The following is a 19,464-nucleotide window of genomic DNA, read 5'->3' as shown; positions in this document are numbered from 1 at the left end:
AAGACGCTCGGCGTTCGAAGCAGGACGCTTTGCGTTCTCGACAGGACGCCTTTGAGGACGCTCAGCAGGACGCTTTTCGAACGAGGCAGGATGCTTTTGAGGACGCTCAGCAGGACGCTTGCTTGGCTAAGCAGGACGCTTATGGCGCCTCTCGTCAGGAAGCTCACGCTTCCTCTCGTAGGGACGTGTCTGCTAAGACAGTTCCCGTTTCTTCAAAGGACGCGCTTCTTTCGCAGGATGTCCGTCCTTCTAAGGATCGTCGTAAGGGCGATTCCGTACCTGTAGCGGTTACTTCCAATCAACGGAAGTCTTTGTTCAGGCTTGAGACTGCTGGACGTACGCCCTCTCCTGATGGACATTCTCCAGTTCCTCTTAGGGAGGAAGGGGAACTTAGTAGTCCAGGGAGTTCCGTCGAAGAAGAACCTCCGGTAGCTTCTGCTGTCTCGGACTATAAGGTTCTTGTCAGGCTGTTACGTTCATCCTTCGGGGAGAAGTTCAGCCGGCAGCCCCTAGGTCTCCTCCCTCTCAACTTTCGTCTTCCAGTCCGTTTAAGACCCCTGAGTCGTCGAAATGAAGACATCGTTGTCGACCAAGAGGGCTTTCAAGAAACTTCAAGATTTCATGTCTCGAAGGAAGGATCAGGGCAAGACCACTTTCGCCCTTCCTCCCTCTAGACTTGCCGGGAAAGGAGGTATTTGGTATGAAACCAAGGAGGACGTGGGAGTAAAGGTTCCTTCGTCCGCTCTGGGTGACTTCTCCAGTTTAGTGGACGCTCAGAGGAGGTCTCTCGTAGTCTGCTAAGGTGTCCTGGACTCCTGTGGAGACGGACCACCACTTGAAGGGACTGCTTCGCACCTTGAATGTCTTTAATTTCTTAGACTGGTGCCTGGGAGTTTTAGACCTTCAGTCTAGAAGTCCTGATTCTCTCAGTCTGGGGGAGCTGTCCAGCGTGTTGTCATGTATGGACAAGGCCGTCAGGGATGGTTCGGAGGAGCTAGTTTCTCATTTTGGAACTGCTTTCCTAAAGAAAAGAGCTCTCTTATGCAATTTTACCGCTAAGTCGTGTTTTATCTCCCGCTCAGAAAGCGGAATTGCTCGTTTGCGCCTCTTTCGGACCATCTCTTCCCCCAGGCTATGGTAAAGGATCTTGCAACGAGTTTGCAAGAGAAGGCGACCCAGGACCTCTTGGTACAGTCTTCAAGACGTCCAGCAGTTCCTTCCACATCTGCATTCAGTAAACCCCCGAAGAAAGTCAAACCCTTTCGCGGGGCACCCCTCTCGAGAGCAGCTCCTCGAGGGAGAGGTTTTTCGAGAGGAAGAGCTTCATTTAAAACCAAAACCACCAAATGAAGATCTTGTCCTTCAGACGCCAGTCGGGGCCAGACTGAAGTTCTTTGCGGAGGCATGGAGGCAGAGAGGGGCGGATCCTTGGACTCTCAAGAATCGTAGAGCAGGGGTACAAGATCCCCTTTTTACATCCTCCTCCTTTAACATCAACTCCCAGAGACCTCTCTCCATCTTATCAGGGAGAGAAGAAAGAAAAGGTATTCTTTTCGATCGTTAGACCAGATGGTCGAAAAAAGAGAAGCGGAACAAGTCTTGGACCTGGAGTCACCGGGCTTCTACAACAGGATTTTCCTGCTGCCGAAGCATTCGTCGGGTTTGGCGCCCAGTCCTGGATGTGAGCAGGCTCAATCTTTTTGTAGAAAAGATCAAGTTCAAAATGGAGACCGCGCCAGTCGTGCTGGGAGCCTTGAGACCTGGCGACTGGATGGTGTCTCTGGACCTGCAGGACGCGTACTTCCACGTCCCCGTCCACCCTCTTTCAAGGAAGTATCTGAGATTCGTCTTAGACAACAGGGTTTGGCAATTCAGAGCCCTTTGTTTCGGTCTCAGCACGGCCCGATGGTTTTCACAATGATTATGAGGAATGTAGCGAAGTGGTCCACTCGTCAGGGATCAGGATATCCCTCTACCTCGACGATTGGCTGATCAGAGCGTCGTCGAGGCGGCGGAAATGTCTGAAGGACCTTCAATTAACGTTAGCCCTAGCAAAGTCTCTGGGTCTTTTTGGTCAACTCCGAAAAGTCGCATCTGACCCCGACACAATCCATCGTGTATCTGGGGATTCAGATGGATTCAGTGGCTTTTCGGGCGTTTCCATCCCAGGAATGTCAGCGACTGGGGTTAGAGAAAGTCGCAGCCTTTCTAGAGAGAGAAGCTTGTTCGGTGAGGGAGTGGATGAGTCTGCTGGCACCATTTCCTTGCTAGAAAAGTTTGTCTCGCTGGGAAGACTGCACCTCAGCCTCTTCAATTTTTCCTTGCGGAAGAATGGAAGTCGAAGGAGGACCTGAATGCGATCCTAAGGATCTCAAACAAGGTAAAAGGCCACTTAAGATGGTGGCTCGACCCTCAGAAGTTACGAGAGGGCTTCTCCTTAAATCTTCTGAGCCCCGACCTAGTATTGTTCTCAGACGCTTCCATTTCCGGTTGGGGAGCAAACACTGGGGGGGGAGGAAGTGTCAGGCTCCTGGAGAGGGGAACAGGTAGCCTGGCACATCAATGTAAAGGAACTGGCAGCGATATTCCTGTCGCTGCAGTTCTTCGAAGACAAACTGTCAAGCAAGGTTGTTCAAGTCAACTCAGACAGCACCACAGCCCTTGCATATCTAAAGAATCAGGGAGGAACTCACTCCAGATCCCTTTTTTCTCCTTGCGAAAGAAGTTCTGCTATGGGCCAGACGCAAGGCGCATCAAGATCCTAACAAGATTCGTGGCAGGGGTTCAGAATGTCAGGGCGGACCTTCTCAGTCGACGAAATCAGATTCTACCAACAGAATGGACCTTGCACCAGGAAGTCTGTCAACAATTATGGACATTGTGGGGACGTCCTCTAATAGACCTGTTCGCTACATCGAGGACGAAGAGGCTTCCTCGTATTGCTCCCCGGTTCTGGATCCAGGGGCAATTGCAGTGGACGCGTTGCTTCTGGAACTGGACAGACCTGGATCTTTACGCCTTTTTCCTTTCCCCCATTCAAGATCATGGGGAGGTAATGAGGAAGTTCGCAGCTTCAGAAGGGACAAGGTTGACTCTGATTGCCCCAATGTGGCCAGCAAGAGAGTGGTTCACAGAGGTCATGACATTCCTTGTGGACTTCCCAAGAACGTTGCCCTGGAGGAGAGATCTACTCGGACAGCCTCACTTCAAAAGGTTTCACCAAAACCTCTCCGCTCTGGCTCTGACTGCGTTCAGACTATCGAAAAGTTGGCCAGAGCGAGAGGCTTTTCAAAGGCAGCTGCGAGAGCAATCGCTAATGCTCGAAGAGCCTCTTCAAGAGCTGTCTACCAGTCTAAGTGGTCCTCCTTCAGGGCATGGTGCAAAAAGGAAGGAATTTCCTCTTCCACGACCTCTGTGAATCAGATAGCAGATTTCTTACTCTATCTAAGAAATGGGCAGAAATTGGCAGTTCCTACAATCAAAGGTTATAGGAGTATGTTGTCTGCCGTTTTTCGCCACAGAGGACTGGACCTCTCGGACAATAAGGATCTACACGATCTCTTAAGGTCGTTCGAAACCACCAAGATTCCACAAGCAAGACCGCCCTCATGGAATCTCGATGTGGTTTTGAAACATCTTATGCTAAGTCCCTTTGAGCCTCTCCATGAAGCTTCTCTAAGGGACTTGACGAGGAAAACGCTTTTCCTAGCTTCTCTGGCGACGGCGAAGAGAGTTAGTGAAATCCAAGCGTTCAGTAGCCTAGTGGGCTTCAAGGGGGACAACGCTGTCTGCTCGTTGAGCCTGTCTTTCTTGGCTAAGAACGAGAACCCGTCTAATCCTTGGCCGAAGAGCTTTGAAATCAAAGGAATGTCGAGTCTCGTGGGTCAAGAACCAGAGAGAGCCCTGTGCCCTGTCAGGGCTCTCAAGTTCTATGTGAATAGGACTAAAGAGATAAGAGGTCCCTCAGGTAATCTCTGGTGCTCGGTGATGAAAGAGACCAGATTTGCCGTTGTCGAAGAATGCTGTTGCTTTCTTCTTGAGGGACGTCATTAAAGAGGCTCATTCATCTTGGCCAGAAGACTGATTTGAGCCTCTTTAAAGTGAAAGCTCACGAAGTCAGAGCCGTAGCTACTTCTCTTGCCTTCCAAAGGAATATGTCTATCAAAGATATACTTGATAGCACTTTTTGGAGGAGCAATTCCGTATTCGCCTCACATTACCTCCGGGATGTGAGAACGATTTACGAGAACTGTAGTTCTTTGGGGCCTTACATTTCGGCAGACACAGTTTTGGGGGCTGAAGGTAGCTCTCTCCCTATCCCTTAGCTTAGTTAGGTTAGTTTTTATTGTGTTTTTGGTTGATGGTGAGATCTTCTGTGGAAATCTCCCATCCATTACTGTTAATGTCAGGGGTTTTTTTTGGTTAGTTGGTCAGGTGGTGGTCGGTTGCTGTCCCGTGTTACTGCCATATGTTTGGCTAGATGGTCTTGTCACATTGTGGTCACGTCCCCGTTGACAGAGCATGCAGAGTGCACCAGCACTACAGGTCCAAACCAGGTAAGTTTCATGAACAAAATGTTATTGTTATAATACAATTAAGTTTGTTCATACTTACCTGGCAGATATATATAATTAGAGTGCCCACCCTCCTCCCCTCAGGAGACAAGGGTCATGAATAAATATGAACAGAAAATGGGAATGGTTCCTGATATCCGCCTCCCAGCGGTGGGAATGGGTACTACCACCTGGCCGCCCCACTACGTGTGCCGCGAGTTTTGAAATTCTGTCGGACGTCAGAAATACAGCTATATATATATCTGCCAGGTAAGTATGAACAAACTTAATTGTATTATAACAATAACATTTTTAGCAAAAAATGAGAATCCTTCTAAGCCTTGGCCAAGGACGTTTGAAGTTAAAGGATTGACTTCCCTGGTAGGGAGAGAAATATAGAGAGAACCTTGTGTCCGGTAAGGATCCTCAAGTTCTATCTAGAGAGGAAAAAACAAATGGGAGGAAACTCAGAGAGCCTTTGGTGCTCGGTAAGAGATCCGAGAAGAACAATGTCAGAGAATGCACAGGCATTCTTTATCAGAGAGATTATTAAAGAAGCACATATTGCCTGTGAAGAGGAATACCTCGGGCAGCTGAGAGTTAAAGCGCATGAGGTCAGAGCCGTAGCAACCTCATTAGCTTTCCACAAGAATATGTCGTTAAACAACTTAATTGGATCCACATATTGGAGATGCAATTCTGTGTTTGCGTCTATTTGAGAGATGTACGTGTGACTTATGATAAGTGCTTCTCTCTCGGACCTTATGTGTCTGCGGATTCGGTGCTGGGACAGGGGGCTGAAACCAATCTAGCTTAGTTTAGATAGATTAGGAATTTAATCTGGTGGTGTTGTTTTATGGTCGATTGAAGGTGGTCAGGAAAAAAGTACCATTTTCAATTCGTTAGTGTATAACAAAGTAGTGTGGTCAGGTGGTCGAGATTGGTTGTTTTCATGCTCCTTGTAATGTTTTGGACCTAGGCTCTGTCTTGTAAGAGGGTTAGTCCCCGTTGATACGACAAAGGTGAAGGCTCTACCATGTAAGTGGGATAGGCCCCATTGGTACGATCCAAATAAGGCTCTGTCGAGTAAGCGGGCTAGCCCCCATTGACATGATCCAGAAGGGTCTCATCCTCACTGGAACTCTTGAGGCAAGCAGACTCATAGACAGTACTCATGAAGTCTTCTGCCCAATAAGGTAGGAATCAAGGTATTTAAGTTTATTTATAGTACCTACAACAAAAGTTGTTTTCCCTGTTTTTTGAAATGCTATTCATATTGAGTAACTATCTCTTACCCTCCTCCAAGGGTGCCAATCAGCTAAGTATATATCTGCCGGGTAAGTTGCATGTGTAAAAATGAAATTGTTAAGATACAATAAAGTTTTACACATACTTACCTGGCAGATATATACGTTTAATGGCCCACCCATCCTCCACCCCTCAGGAGATAGGGGAAGAAAAATTCTGTCAGAAAACGGAATGATTCCTATTACCGCCACCCAGCGGCGGTAGGGGTGATCACCGACCTACCGTAGCGTGTGCCGCGAGTTTTGAATTCTGTCGGACGTCAGAGACATAAGCTAAGTATATATCTGCCAGGTAAGTATGTGTAAAACTTTATTGTATCTTAACAATTTCATTTTACAATTAATGTTGAAATCCCATATGGGAATCAATAACATGTCATTGAATATAGTACTAGTGTTTCATGCCATTCTCAGCCTGTCGAGTGAAAGATAAAAATTTAAGTACAAAACTTCACTAATAAAAATTTGATTGCTTTATTGTTCACAGTAATTTTAAAATAGAAAGCTAAAATGAATTAGAGTTGGTCAAATAAAAAATTAAGCCATATGAAAGTAAGAAAGTAAAAATCATTCCAAAAACAATTAATGGAATATATAAGTGCTATTTGTTTTAGATTAGTTTTGAAAACTGATAATAATTGTCTTATCTGTGTTTGATTCTGCAGGGTAGTTTGCTTTGATAAAGATTTTTAAATCTTTGGAACTAAAGGAGATGCTATTAATTCGCTGAGTAATGTAAGCTTTTAGCTAATTTTGGAGGACTTGGTAGCAGGTGTGCATTCTTGGAACTGACAACTTTGTCATCTAGAATTTGCTCAAGTCTTTGTTATAGTGGAATCTAGTTAACCCTTAATGGACAGATAACTTCTTAGGGGTAGTAATAACAGGTTTGGGGTGGTGGACGGATTGATGCTGTAGAGAAGCAAAATTAAGCCACATCGAATGAGGGATACTAGGACAGAGTCTAGTAAAGTATTTAATTTTGGTGAGTCAGCTTATAAGTCAAAGGGATTTATGGGAATACCAATGATATTGAAAAACAAAAAGTTTTATTTGAAGGCGGAAATTTTGCAAGGGGATATACCATGCTTAACCCTTAATGAATGGATTGATCCTTGGGAGTGGTAATAACAGGTTTGGGATGGACGGATTGATCCTGTAGATAAACAATATTACATGTCATCAATTTGGAAAGAATCGGGCAGGAAAGAAGTGCCAATACTTCTATAGCCCATAAATTCACAAATGGTAACTTTGACAATGGCTAAAATCACGAGTGTGGGCGTCTCAGAACTTCAGTAGTGCTTGTGACTTGAAGGGAGAATGCTCTGCATCTCTCTCTCACATGACATCTTTTTATGTTTGCTCGTAAATATACCAAGGGGTTGCTGTTTTTTGTTCTTGTCTTTTACAATAGTATGTTGGTTGTAAGTGTAATTTTATAAAGAAAAGTGCAAAGAAATATTAGAAAAAACATGTAAAAGTAAAAAACAGTTACTGAATTTTTGTTCTCGGTATATTTACTTAAATATTTTTCAAGAAATATGCTAAGAATTTGTTACTGCTTTTATTTCTTATCTGGTTTGGTATGTGTGAGCAGTAATTATAATTTTACAAAATAAAAAATGTTTTTTTTATCAGTAAAAAAACATATGAGTTGGTGAAATTTACAATTGTCTTGTAAAAGAGGCCTCACAAGGAGTTGCAAATAGTCAATTTTTAACCTCTGATGGAAGGAAGGGAAAATTCTTTAGAATATTTTTTCTTTCACCATGTACATTTGCATATCTTCCTCTTGCCATTGATGTTTTTTTTTTTTTTTTGTAAATTGGCCAACCTCAAAGTTTACCCGGCCTGAGGAGCTGCATATCAATATAGTATTTACCTGTCCAGTAAGGGTTAAAATGTTTAGTTATAATAAAATGGCATTATAAGCTATATTATTTTACTATTTAAAAATGATTACGAGGTTGCTCTTGATGCTTAAAAGGTTTCCCACCTCTGGACCAGACCTAAAAAAACATTATTGATGGGGTTTGCAGGGAAGTTCTAATGTTATAAAAGCTAAGTACCTACTTAGGAAGTAGTAGAAATATTAAAATCATCCTTGTAGACAATCAGAAATAAAAAAAGATGATCTCATTAATTTAAACCAGATGTCAGTAATTAGTACTAATAACCACTTTAGGCATGAGCATATCCTGTCCCTTTTGAAATATCTAGTCGCCTAACAAGGGAATTATGGTAAAAAGTGACATTTTTACTTCATGAAGCTTGTTTTTCTAAAACTATAATCTCAAAAAGCACTCCTAATATTTGTTATTCTACTTAGGCTTGGCTACAAGTAACATTAATTTACAACAAAATGCATGGTGAGAGTAATGTTGGGTATAAAGGTTTATTTTACAGTGTAGCAGTTTGACTTAGTTATATGTGTAGTATATATAAAAAAGGTTGGGCTCAGATATTTTAGTTTACATTAAAGAGATGAATGATCAGGTTGGTTGACTAGGTCTCTGCTATAAAGAATAAGATATTCTTATAGCCTAGTAAAGGAAATATATTCCGATAGTTATTTATGTATAAATACAGTACATATTTCAGAGTAAAGTACAAGAATTGAAAAAATCATTTACAGCACTCATGTCCTGTCAGAAGACACTGTTGTGCGAAAAGTGGTCGGAAATTGTCTTCACTCAAAGCGGCTGTTAACAAAGACCAACCGGTTGCCAAAGTGGGGTGAACGATTTATAAATAGTAGAAATGTCAACGTGATCGAAGAGTCAATTGTCAACCCAGAGAAGAAAGAATTGAGCACATATACAAGGAATGTTGGATTAACAAAGGTAAATGTTGCTTTCATTTTTCTTTATTTTATCCTTGAAAATGAGAATATAACTTGTGTGTAGGATTTTACTGGGTCACCACTGATGTTCTGCTAATAGATGGTCTAGGAAATTTATAATCATTGTATTTAGACCATCTTACTGCTGACTTTTTTGGTCTTAAAAGACTGATAACTGTAAGTGTATTGATTTAAAGGGAAAGAAAGCAGACAGTAACGCACCACTTAGTTCTCTGCATAAAAAGTCATTTGAATTTTTTATTTTATTTTTAGTCAAGTTTATCGTATACATAGTACAACATAATTTGTCACTTCTGTGATGATGATCATAATTATAAATATCAAATTAACCTTCGTTAAAAAAAATTTTCTGGGCCACTTTATTTTTTTATAAGGCAAATTGATCATCTATGAATTTTTTTCAACACGTAAGATTTCACTTTTTATAACCATGAGTTTTATACAAGTAGCTTACCAAATAATTACTACATAGCTATAGTTTCTACTTTGTAGCAGCTCAAAATTCAAAAATTGCAGTAGCGCTCTTTTGTTCCTACTAAAATGACGGAAAGAAACGAGACGACAATCACGACTGGCTCTGCAAGCAGACGGGAAGATTGCAATCGTATGCCATTAAAATTTGTGCTAGACAACCGAATCCTAGCATAAAAATCTTGTCTGCAACACAAACCACTGTCTTGAGCATCCTGAAATGCAAATTCTGAAAGACTAAAACATCACTATGTTCCCAGAAAATTGTAAGAAGAAAAAATGAAAGATACATAAAACATTAATGTCAATAGAAATGTTTTCAAATTATCTTCAATATGCCCCCCAGATGCTGAAGCCTTGCCGAGGATGGGGGGCTTAGGGTTCAGCAGCTGGGCCCTGATGCCTGGTGGGAGCTGCCTTCTCGCTGGGCTTGGTGCCCAGCGTTGATTCAACTAAATTAGTCCAGCCCTTTTCCTTCTTCTAAAAACATTTCATCTTTCTCCCTTCCTCCCCCCAATAAGGTATGGATTCTATGATGATGACTATTTGCTTGGTTTTGGACATGATTTAGTCTAAATCTTGGGATTTGAAGGAGGGTGAGGATGGACGGCATGCCACCTCACCCGTAAAAACTCGAGTACCTGAGGTGGTCGAGCGAGGGGAAAGTTTAATGTCAAACCCTAATCCTCAGTGCCGGGTCTGATCTCGACGGACTCATGACGCCTTAGCACTGGAGATAGGGAGGGTATATCCAGTAATTACCCCCTAGGACGACCCTAATTAAGGACGACCCTTCCTCTAAGTGTGACTCCATGGTGGGTACGGGGAATATCTGGATGAATTAACTTTTTACGTTATATGGCAACCACCCCTATCTCTGCTGATGACCCTATGCTTTTGTCAAAGGACTTGCCCACGGAACCTGAACTTCAGTCAGTCATGGTCGGTCCCATGATCAATGTGTACCCCTGGGCCGAATGACAGAGGAACACAGTTGACGACCCAAAGCAATGCGGAAGAGAAGATTATACGACCAGGAAAAATCTCAGCAAATAGCATCTGGCTCCAGTATTGTCACACTGGAACCATTTGCCATGAAGAGAAATAAGAAGTATGAAATAGCTCCTGGGGTCTTTGTACCCAATTCTTTTAATAAATACCTTAATTTAAAGCTTGAAGGTGACAATATAGATATTTTTCAAGTAAACAGAGAAATAGTGAAATGTTGTGGCAGACAACCCAAAATAACACCTCAAAATGGAAATATGCTTTTAGTAAGAAAGCATCTCCCCAGATGGAAAGCATTAAGTTTTTGATGGGATTGTCAGACCCTTGCGGGAGTTAACCGGTTGAGTGCACTCCCCACTCCAGCCTGAACTCCGCAAGGGGCTTGATTTAATGCCCCTCAGTTGATGGCTTTCTCTGAGGAGAAACTTTTAACAGAATTAAAAGACCAGGGTGTAATAAAGGTGGACAGGATGACAAAGAAGGTTGATAATAGCAGAATACCTCAGCCTACCTTAATATTAACTTTTAATACTTTGAGACTTCCAGAATATGTGTCTGCAGCCTGGTATAGATTTAAGATAAAACAGTACATCCCAAGACCCCGAAGGTGTTTCCATTGCCAGCATTTTGGACACACCCTACAATCGTGTAGATCCAAATTGCAAGAAAATCCTGCAGTCTGTGTCAACTGTGGAGAAGATGAGCATGGTATGTGCACCAGGGAACCGAAATGTGTTCACTGTGGTGAGGGACATGCATCATCATCTCAGCAGTGTGATGTATATTTACTCGAAAAAGAAATCCAAGCAATCCGAGTAATAGAAAGAACAACATTTAAGGAAGCGCAAGAGAGAGCCAAAGCAAAGATTGTAAGACCTGGTCTAAGTTTTGCTTCTGTAGTAGCAAAACTAAGAAACCAAAAGAAAGAGACAAATAAAAACAACCAAGTTAGGAGCACAAAAGGAAATCAAATAAAGAATCATTAAAAAGACAGCTAACTGAATCATCCGAGTCAACTGATGATGAGAATGTAAAGACAAGGTTCACTAGAACAACAAGAAAGACACCAAGTATGGAACTGAATAAAATTGAAGTGTCAGTAGAGACACACCCTCCACCATCTGCCTCATTGGAGGCAAGGCCAGTGGTTGCTGGTCTGGTGCCAGCTTCTGTTGGTGCCAATTCCTCTTTGGAGGACAAACCAGCAGATGCTGGTCCCCCGGTGCCAGTCCTCACTGGTACTTCTGCCTCATTAGAGGCAGAGCTGGCTACTGCCAGCAGTACAAAGACTCTTGAGGTGGTCCCTTTAGAGAACACCTCTGCTCTCTCCATCTCGATAGAAATGGAGAGCAAAGAAACTAAAAAACCCTTCAGGGTCAAAGACATTGAAGGAAAAGATGTTGGCTCTACGAAGGCGATAACTCCTTCCAAGAAGCCAACAAAACTTTCCATTAAAATGCCTCCTCCTAGTAGAAAAAAGAAATCTCCCAGTCTTGTAAAAAGGAACCACAATGTTGGTCCTAAACATGAATAAATTCACTTCCATTATTCAGTGGAACTGTCAGGACTGCGAGCGAAGTATGAGGAAGTGAAGCTTTTGATCTATGAGCACTCTCTTGTAGGGGTATGTTTTGCAGGAGACTATGCTAGGTGAATATACCCCTTGTCCTAGGGAATATGTTCACTATAGAACTAAATTTGATCTAGAAGTGGGAAATCATGGTGGATCCCTCATCTACATCCGTCGAGACACTCCACACTACGAAGTGAAACTAAATACTCCACTTCAAGCTGTGGCTGTAAGAATTAATTTAAGAAGGAAATACACTTTATGTTCCCTTTACATTCCACCCAATAGCCATGTGTCCCAAGAGAACGTATATACTTAATGCAGCAACTACCAGAGCCATTTCTTTTACTATGGGACTTCAATAGTAGACATCCATTGTGGGGAGATGTAACATCAAATCAAAAAGGGAATATGATGGCATCTATAATAGAAAATGAAGATATAGGTCTTCTTAATACTGGAGAACCTACCCATTACCACATTCAGACAGGCACTGTCTCCTGCATCGACCTCTCAATATGTAGCTCCAACTGCAGTGTTGACTTTAGTTGGAGAACAAGTGATGACTGGCATACCAGTGACCATTCTCCAATTGTGATCGACACCAATGATGGTCCACCTATCCCGAGATCGTCACGATTGTGCTTAGAGAAAGCAAATTGGAGAAAATTCAAAGACTTGAGTGAGTTGGAGGGGGATGCAAAAAGATCTCCCAAGTGTAGATGATGCCATTGATCTACTCAATGGAACATTGCATACTGCAGGTCTACACTCAATTCCTCGAACTAAGGGACTATTCAGGAGACGGCCAGTACCGTGGTGGTCAGAAGACCTAAGGCTGTTACACCGAGCTACAAGGTCATCATTGACCAGGTGCCGTAGACATCGCACCTTGGACAATGTCATAATTTACAAACAGTGTAGGGCACGATTTCGAAAAGCTATGAAAGCTGCCAGAAGACAAGCATGGGCCGAATATGTATCCTCTATTAACAGCAGAACACCAGTCTGTAGCATTTGGAAGAAAAGAAAAGAAACAAAAATTCAGGGTAAATTTACACCCAATCCTCCTCCAGTACTTAAAGTGAATAATACTCATGTCACTGATGCCACAGAAGTTAGTAATCATTTTCAGAACACTTCGCTCGAGTCTCTGAGAAATCAGATAGTTCCCCAGGACATAATTTCAGAATGATGGAAGAACAACAGGTACTTGACTTTTCAGCAAAGAAAGCTGAATCATATAATATGCCTTTTTCTGAAAGGGAGTTTGACTCTGCTTTATCTAGGAGCAAGAACACTGCCCTGGTCCAGATGAGATTCCTTGATGAAATGTTTAAACACATTTCGAAGAACACAAAACTTTTTATAATAAGTATTATCAATAGAATATGGGATGAAAGCAGCTACCCTACCATATGAGAATTAGCTACCATGTTACCATTCCTTAAGCCTGGAAAAGATCCCCTGTGTGCAGCAAGTTACCGCCCCATTGCTTTAACTTGCTGTTTGTGTAAATTGATGGAAAAAATGGTAAATGTAAGACTGATGTGGTATCTAGAGCACAACAATATTCTAACACCTTCTCAGTGTGGTTTTCGAAAAATGCACTCTACCCTGGACATCTTACTGCAACTCGAAGCCTCTGTCTGTGAAGCCTTTGCCTCCAAACAACATCATGTGACAGTGTTTTTTGATATAGAAAAGGCATAGAAAAGGCATATGACACTGCTTGGAGACATGGGATTCTGAAGACTATGCATAATAGTGGTCTACGAGGCAAATTACCTTTATTTGTGAAATCCTTTTTACATCGTAGGTATTTTAAAGTTAAAGTTGGCAGTACTTTATCAGAGAAAAGGTGTCAAGAAGAAGGTGTTCCCCAGGGCAGTGTTCTCAGTGTAACACTTTTTGCTCTAGCCATAAACAGTGTTGCAGCTGTCATTCCAAGAGAGGTTTTAAAGACACTGTTTGTGGATGATTTGTCAATATCCTTTGCTGCCACCCGGATGACTGTAGCAGAAAGAAAGCTACAATTAACAATAAATAAAATAGTAAGTTGGGCTGAGAAACAGGGTTTTTAAAATCTCTGTAAGCAAGACTACTGCTGTCCACTTCTGTCGGATCAGGGGAGTGCATCCTGATCCAGACCTCTATTTGTATGGCCGTAGAATCCCATGTGTAGAACAAGCACACTTCTTAGGCCTAGTTTTTGACAGTAGATTGACTTGGGTCCCCCATATCAAACATATAAAAGCAAAGAGCCTAGAAGCTCTACACATCTTGAAGGTGCTTTCTCACACCAGTTGGGGAGCTGATAGAAATCTTTTACTAAGGCTTCATAAATCTTTAATCTTGTCAAAGCTGTCATATGGTTGTGAAATATATTCTTCAGCTTCCTCATCTAACTTAAAACTTTTAGATTCAGTACATCATTCAGCTATTCGTATAGCCACAGGAGCTTCCGTTCGTCACCAATATCTAGTTTGCTAGTTGATGCAGGAGAGATGCCTCTTGAACTCTATCGCCAGTTTATCATTACTTCGGTACTGTGTAGAGCGCAAAGAAGTCCCAAATCTCAGGCATTTGCTGTGCAAATAGAAATATTTTTAATTGGTTTTTATGAAAAGTCATCCAAGGTATCCCATTCCTTTTAGCTATAGAATAAAACAAATTTTAGAGGATACAAATATTAAAAAATATCCCATTATTCCCTTTGTGTATCCCAGTACTCCTGTCTGGAGGTTTACCGGATGTGAAATTCTGCAGGTACTTCAATGGAGCAAAGAGAAATAAATCTGATGAGGAAATAAGGGCAATATTTTTAGATCATGTATCAGAGCATATAGATACATGTTTTTATATTTACTGATGGCTCCAAGTCCAATGCCGGCGTTGGATATGGAGTTTTTAGCCAATCTTTTAACCGAAGAGGTGCACTTCCTTCTATTGCCTCAAACTTTACAGCTGAATTGTATGGCATCCTAGTAGCACTGGAACATATTGTAACACTCCCAGTGTGTAGCTACACAATATTTTGTGACTCCAAAAGTGCCTTACAGTCCCTGGAAGTCTTTAATACTGATCATCCCTTGGTGTTGAAGATCTTGCAGTGGATCTTCTTGCACCAAAATAGAGGCAGCATTGTTTCATTTTGTTGGGTTCCTGCCCATGTGAACGTATCGGGAAACGAAGAGGCAGAACAAGCTAGCCAATCAGCAGCGCAAACTTTTAGTACCGAGAAAATGCCCTGTTCCATATCGTGATACATTCTTTGATATATGGAAATCTGTCCAGTATTTATGGGCACTTCAGTGGGACAGAGTAGGCCCCAACAAAATGAAAGAAATTACTAGACAGACACACCCTTGGAAATATGACCTAATACCAAGGAAGTGGGAGGTTGTATACGCGTTTAACTCACGGCTATCTGATGGATGGGGAGAATGAGCCATTCTGTGATGATTGCTTAGTTCCACTGACTGTTAGGCATTTGCTGGTTGAGTGTCCCAGTCTAGTGGAACTTAGGAATCGTTTTTTAGCTTATAGTAGTGAAGCAGGTGGTAATTATAGCATGCCAAAACTGTTGGGAGAAAGCATGTGTGTTAATAACGTTATCTCTTTTATCAAAGAAGCTGGTCTTCTCAAATATATCTGACAGCTGTGCTGTCTTAGTATATACTTTTTCCCTTTTGGTTTTGTTTTATATTTTATTCAGATTAATTAACAATTCTTTTTATTAGAATTTTATTTGATCAGAATTTTATTCTTATTTTTATCAGATTTTTTTTTGTTATTTTTTTTTAAATCAAATTTATATGTATCTCTTTTAAAAATAAAATTTATAATATATTAAACAAGATTTTAAATAACGTTAAAAGATCACACTTAGCATTCGGCGTCGGTGACCCTGGTAGTTGTGACGCCAGAAAACCTACAATCAATCAATCAATATCTTCAATATGTATAACAAAAGTAAAATACCAAAGAATGAAAAGTAGGTGGGCCCTCTCTCCCAGAAAGGGCAATATCCCCTTGCGAGACAGACCAGCATACTCATAACACAAGCGATGACGAAGCAGAGGAAAAGGCACATCTACTGCAATTTGCATCTATCCCAAGGAAGATCAACAAGGAAGACCGACTAAAAACATTGATGTCCACGAAACTTCTGGGCTGAATAAATATGAAACAAACCACAGGCTTCGATAAAAAAAAAAATTGGCGTGGGGGAAGGAGAGCAAAGCAAAAGATGACTCTTCAAGTCATTTGAAGAAAGACTGGTGCGTCACAAGGTTCCAAGCCTGGTCAGTGACCAACATCCATCTCATATATGCATGAGTTGCCAGATGCCACAGATTCCTTGGTTTACAATCTTGGATTGTTTTTAACTGATTTCCAGCTGGCACTACTGTGCATTTCAGGGCTATGTCTAATCGATTTTTGTTGATGAATTCTTACCAAAGTATCTGATATGGATCGTATTTTGGAAATAGCTTTGTGAAACCATGGCCTAATTGGCAAAAATATGCAGTAATGTCTACTGTGGATAATTATGGCACTTATTACAGTAAATCAAAGAAATGTAAGGGGAAACTTAGCTAAATTTAGTAGGCACCCAGAGAGAGGCTAGTTGTGACGTAAACTATGACATCAGACATAATAGCAGGGTTCCCAGTAGTGTGAATCACAAATATTTAACACTTTAAGAATAAGTATTAAAGGACAGACCCATTACTGACCAAGCAGGTTGATCCGGAGTTAGCTCGCCTAACTCTTGAAGTGCCTCTTCAGCATCTGCTGTCAGAGAACCTCTGGTTCTTGCAGCCATAGGCATTGGCCCTGGAATCCACTGCCATGGCTGCTTTCAGGCTGTCTTCCAGCTGGATCTGTGGTCCCTCACAGTATCCAGAGTTGCAGCCTCCTAGGGAGCTATAGTTCCTGGGGAAGACTTGGCGTTTGTGAGACTCTGCCAGTCTAGAGGTAGGGTCATTTCCTACCTTGCCCACCAGATGGCCAACCTGTGGGCCAACCTGGTTTTGAGGATGGGGGATGCAGTCATGACTCGTGTAACCAGGGCGGCCGGTCATGAGGTAACGTTAGGTCTGAGGAATGGACCGTTGCCAGGTTCCTCCTCTCTCTTCTCCAGAGAGATGGTGGACGCTGCAGTGGAAAAAATTAGAGCTGAGGACAGCGATCACTTAGTACATCAGGCAGTTGCGAAGACTTCTGGGCAGTCTCGCTCAACTGCGGCTAAGCCTCGTAGCTTAGCTAGCGCTCCCTCCGCTCTTAAGACGTCAGTACTGTCGGGGGTAGCGCGTGGAAAGACCCAGCCCTCCTCTCAAGCCTCCTCTCAAGCCTCCTCTTCTCGTGAGAAAGGGGCTAAGCATAAGGGGAAGAGAGGGAAACGCTAGGGACGGCGTTCCCCCTCACCTGCTGCCGGAAATTGGGGGGTGCCTGGCGAGCCAATGGGCAACTTGGCAGCGCTACGGAGCTGAGACTAGGGTACTGGATGTCCTTCGGGCGGGACATCTACTTCCCTTCAAGTCGAGGCCACCCCTCACTTCACACCTGGTCAATCTTCAAAGTTACATTCTTGGTTCTGCCAGGGACGTAGCACTGACTCGAAGTGCAGATCATGCTGAGCAAAGGAGTTGTGGAAATCGTACGAGATTAGTCACCGGGATTCTACAGCTGACTTTTCCTGGTGGAGAAGTCTATGGGGGGCTGGAGACCAGTGATAGATCTTTCTCCTTTGAACCAATTCATTCGCCAGACTCAGTTCACAATAGAAACGGCACGCTCAGTGCTCAATTCTATCGGACGATTTCCTGCTTTTGGTGGACCTGAAGGATGCGTATTTCCAAATACCTATCCATCAGTCCTCCAGGAAGTATCTTCGCTTTATCCTCAATGGGATGGTGTACCAATTCAGGGCACTTTGTTTCGGTCTCTCAACCGCCCCACAGGTGTTCAAGCAAGTGTTCACTCTGGTGTCGGTTTGGGCCCATTCGGCCGGGATACGTCTGAAGAGGTATCTCAATGATTGGCTGGTCCTGGCGAGCTCCTGCTTGCAGTTGCTACAGGACTTTTAGAAACCTTGAACCTCTTTGGCAAAGGTAAATGCTGGAAGAGGCAAAGTTAACCTTTGGTTTTGTGGTTCTAAGAAACATAGATGTCATTGTCAAAGGTTAAGCTTGGAAGAGGCAAAAATCAACGTTTGGTTTTGTAGTTTTAGAAAACCTAGCTGTCTTTGCCATTGGTTAAGCTTGGAAGAGGGAAAAATCAACGTTTCGTTTTGTGGTTTTAGGAAACCTAGCTGTCTTTGCCATTGGTTTTGTGGTTTTAGAAAGCCTAGAATGTATTTGTGAAGGTTAAGCCTGGAAGAGGCAAAGTTAACCTTTTGTGTTGTGATTTTTAGAAACTTATAACGTCTTTGTCAAGGAACACGAGGTCCATCTGTGACGTATTGGATAGGCTGGTGCATGAGAACTAGCTCCATATCTTCTACCTTTATTGAAGGTAAACATTCATAATGTGAGCAGCAGTTGTAACTTCTTTTAGTGGTAAGTCAGTTTGTTGCTCCAGAATAGGATTGATGTGGCACAGTAGAAGTACAATTCGGGTTTTACCCGCTCAGTACTTTAAGTATACAGAATTGTGTTTGAAAACAGTAAAGCCCTTAATCCACTACTATTAGTAGTTGGTAGTCTTCCTGAACCGAAAAAAAAGCAATTCTTTAAGCTCTTTTGTTTAAATCCCGGGTTTTAATACTTTGGGAAGCGTGAAGGTATAGATTTTGTTTAGGAGCGTACATTTATATCGTAAAGGTGTTTAAGTGATTCGTTTTATAGGGCTTTTGGACCCAGGCACAGGGGTCACTCATACCGCTTGCGTTTCATGATGGCTGAATCGAAGCGCTTTTCTCTGCAAGGTTGCTCTTTGCTGCATATGTATGAGAGCCTTGCTCCCTGAATGGAATCCAACTTCTGGTGGTAGTAAAATCCACCAAGGATTTCAGATCAGGTGAGAATGTTTTGGGTTTCGTGCAAGAAACCTTTAGCTCAAATGGCGGAGCGGAATGTTGTCTAGCTGCGCTACCCATCATCCTCTTCTTAATGTGGGAATCAGCTATCTTTAACAGTAGGTAAGATTCATCTCAAATACTAATATAAATTTTCATAATAAAATTTATTATTTGGATACTTACCTACTGTTACAGTAGACCCACCCAGCCTTCTCACAACTTAGTGGGCTGTCTAGGAGAATTCTGACAAGCGCTAAAACATTTGAAACACACCTGGTGGAGAACAGGTAAACTAGACAGTCATCCGGGCAGCCATTCGATTTTTTGTTTTAATGTCCACTCGCCTAATCAGCGGGGAGATATAGCTAACTTTAACAGTAGGTAAGTATCCAAATAATAAATTTTATTATGAAAATTTATATATTGTTGTCCAATATATGCAACTGCCTCAGAACCAACATTAAAATCACTAGCTGCATTACAGCATGAGGGAATACATCTATGCACAGGAGCATTTCAATCATCCCCGATAAACTCCCTGTTAGCAGAAGCAGGTATATTGCCCATAAAACATCATCGCAATTTAGTAACTATGCTTTGAGTACTTCCTTCAAGCAGGAACCTCTCCCGCTGCTACTTGCTTTCTGACTCATAATCAAAGA

At 42.3% G+C, this 19,464-nt stretch overlaps 1 protein-coding gene across 1 annotated transcript in view; it reads left to right on the top strand.

Moving 5' to 3' along the window:
• LOC135222043 (PRELI domain-containing protein 1, mitochondrial-like) overlaps positions 1-19,464 on the top strand; it is a gene marked incomplete at its 5' end in the record, with an annotated part of 49,716 nt that overhangs the window by 17,130 nt on the left and 13,122 nt on the right. Inside the window, 1 exon segment of the mRNA XM_064260177.1 lies at positions 8,499-8,706. Within this exon segment, the coding sequence (XP_064116247.1) occupies positions 8,499-8,706 (208 nt within the window).

The sequence above is a fragment of the Macrobrachium nipponense genome, chromosome 3 (assembly GCF_015104395.2).
Source record: "Macrobrachium nipponense isolate FS-2020 chromosome 3, ASM1510439v2, whole genome shotgun sequence".
Taxonomy (NCBI): Eukaryota; Metazoa; Arthropoda; class Malacostraca; order Decapoda; family Palaemonidae; genus Macrobrachium; species Macrobrachium nipponense.
Note: the sequence above shows the minus strand (reverse complement) of the source record. Positions and strands in the feature narration are given on the sequence as shown.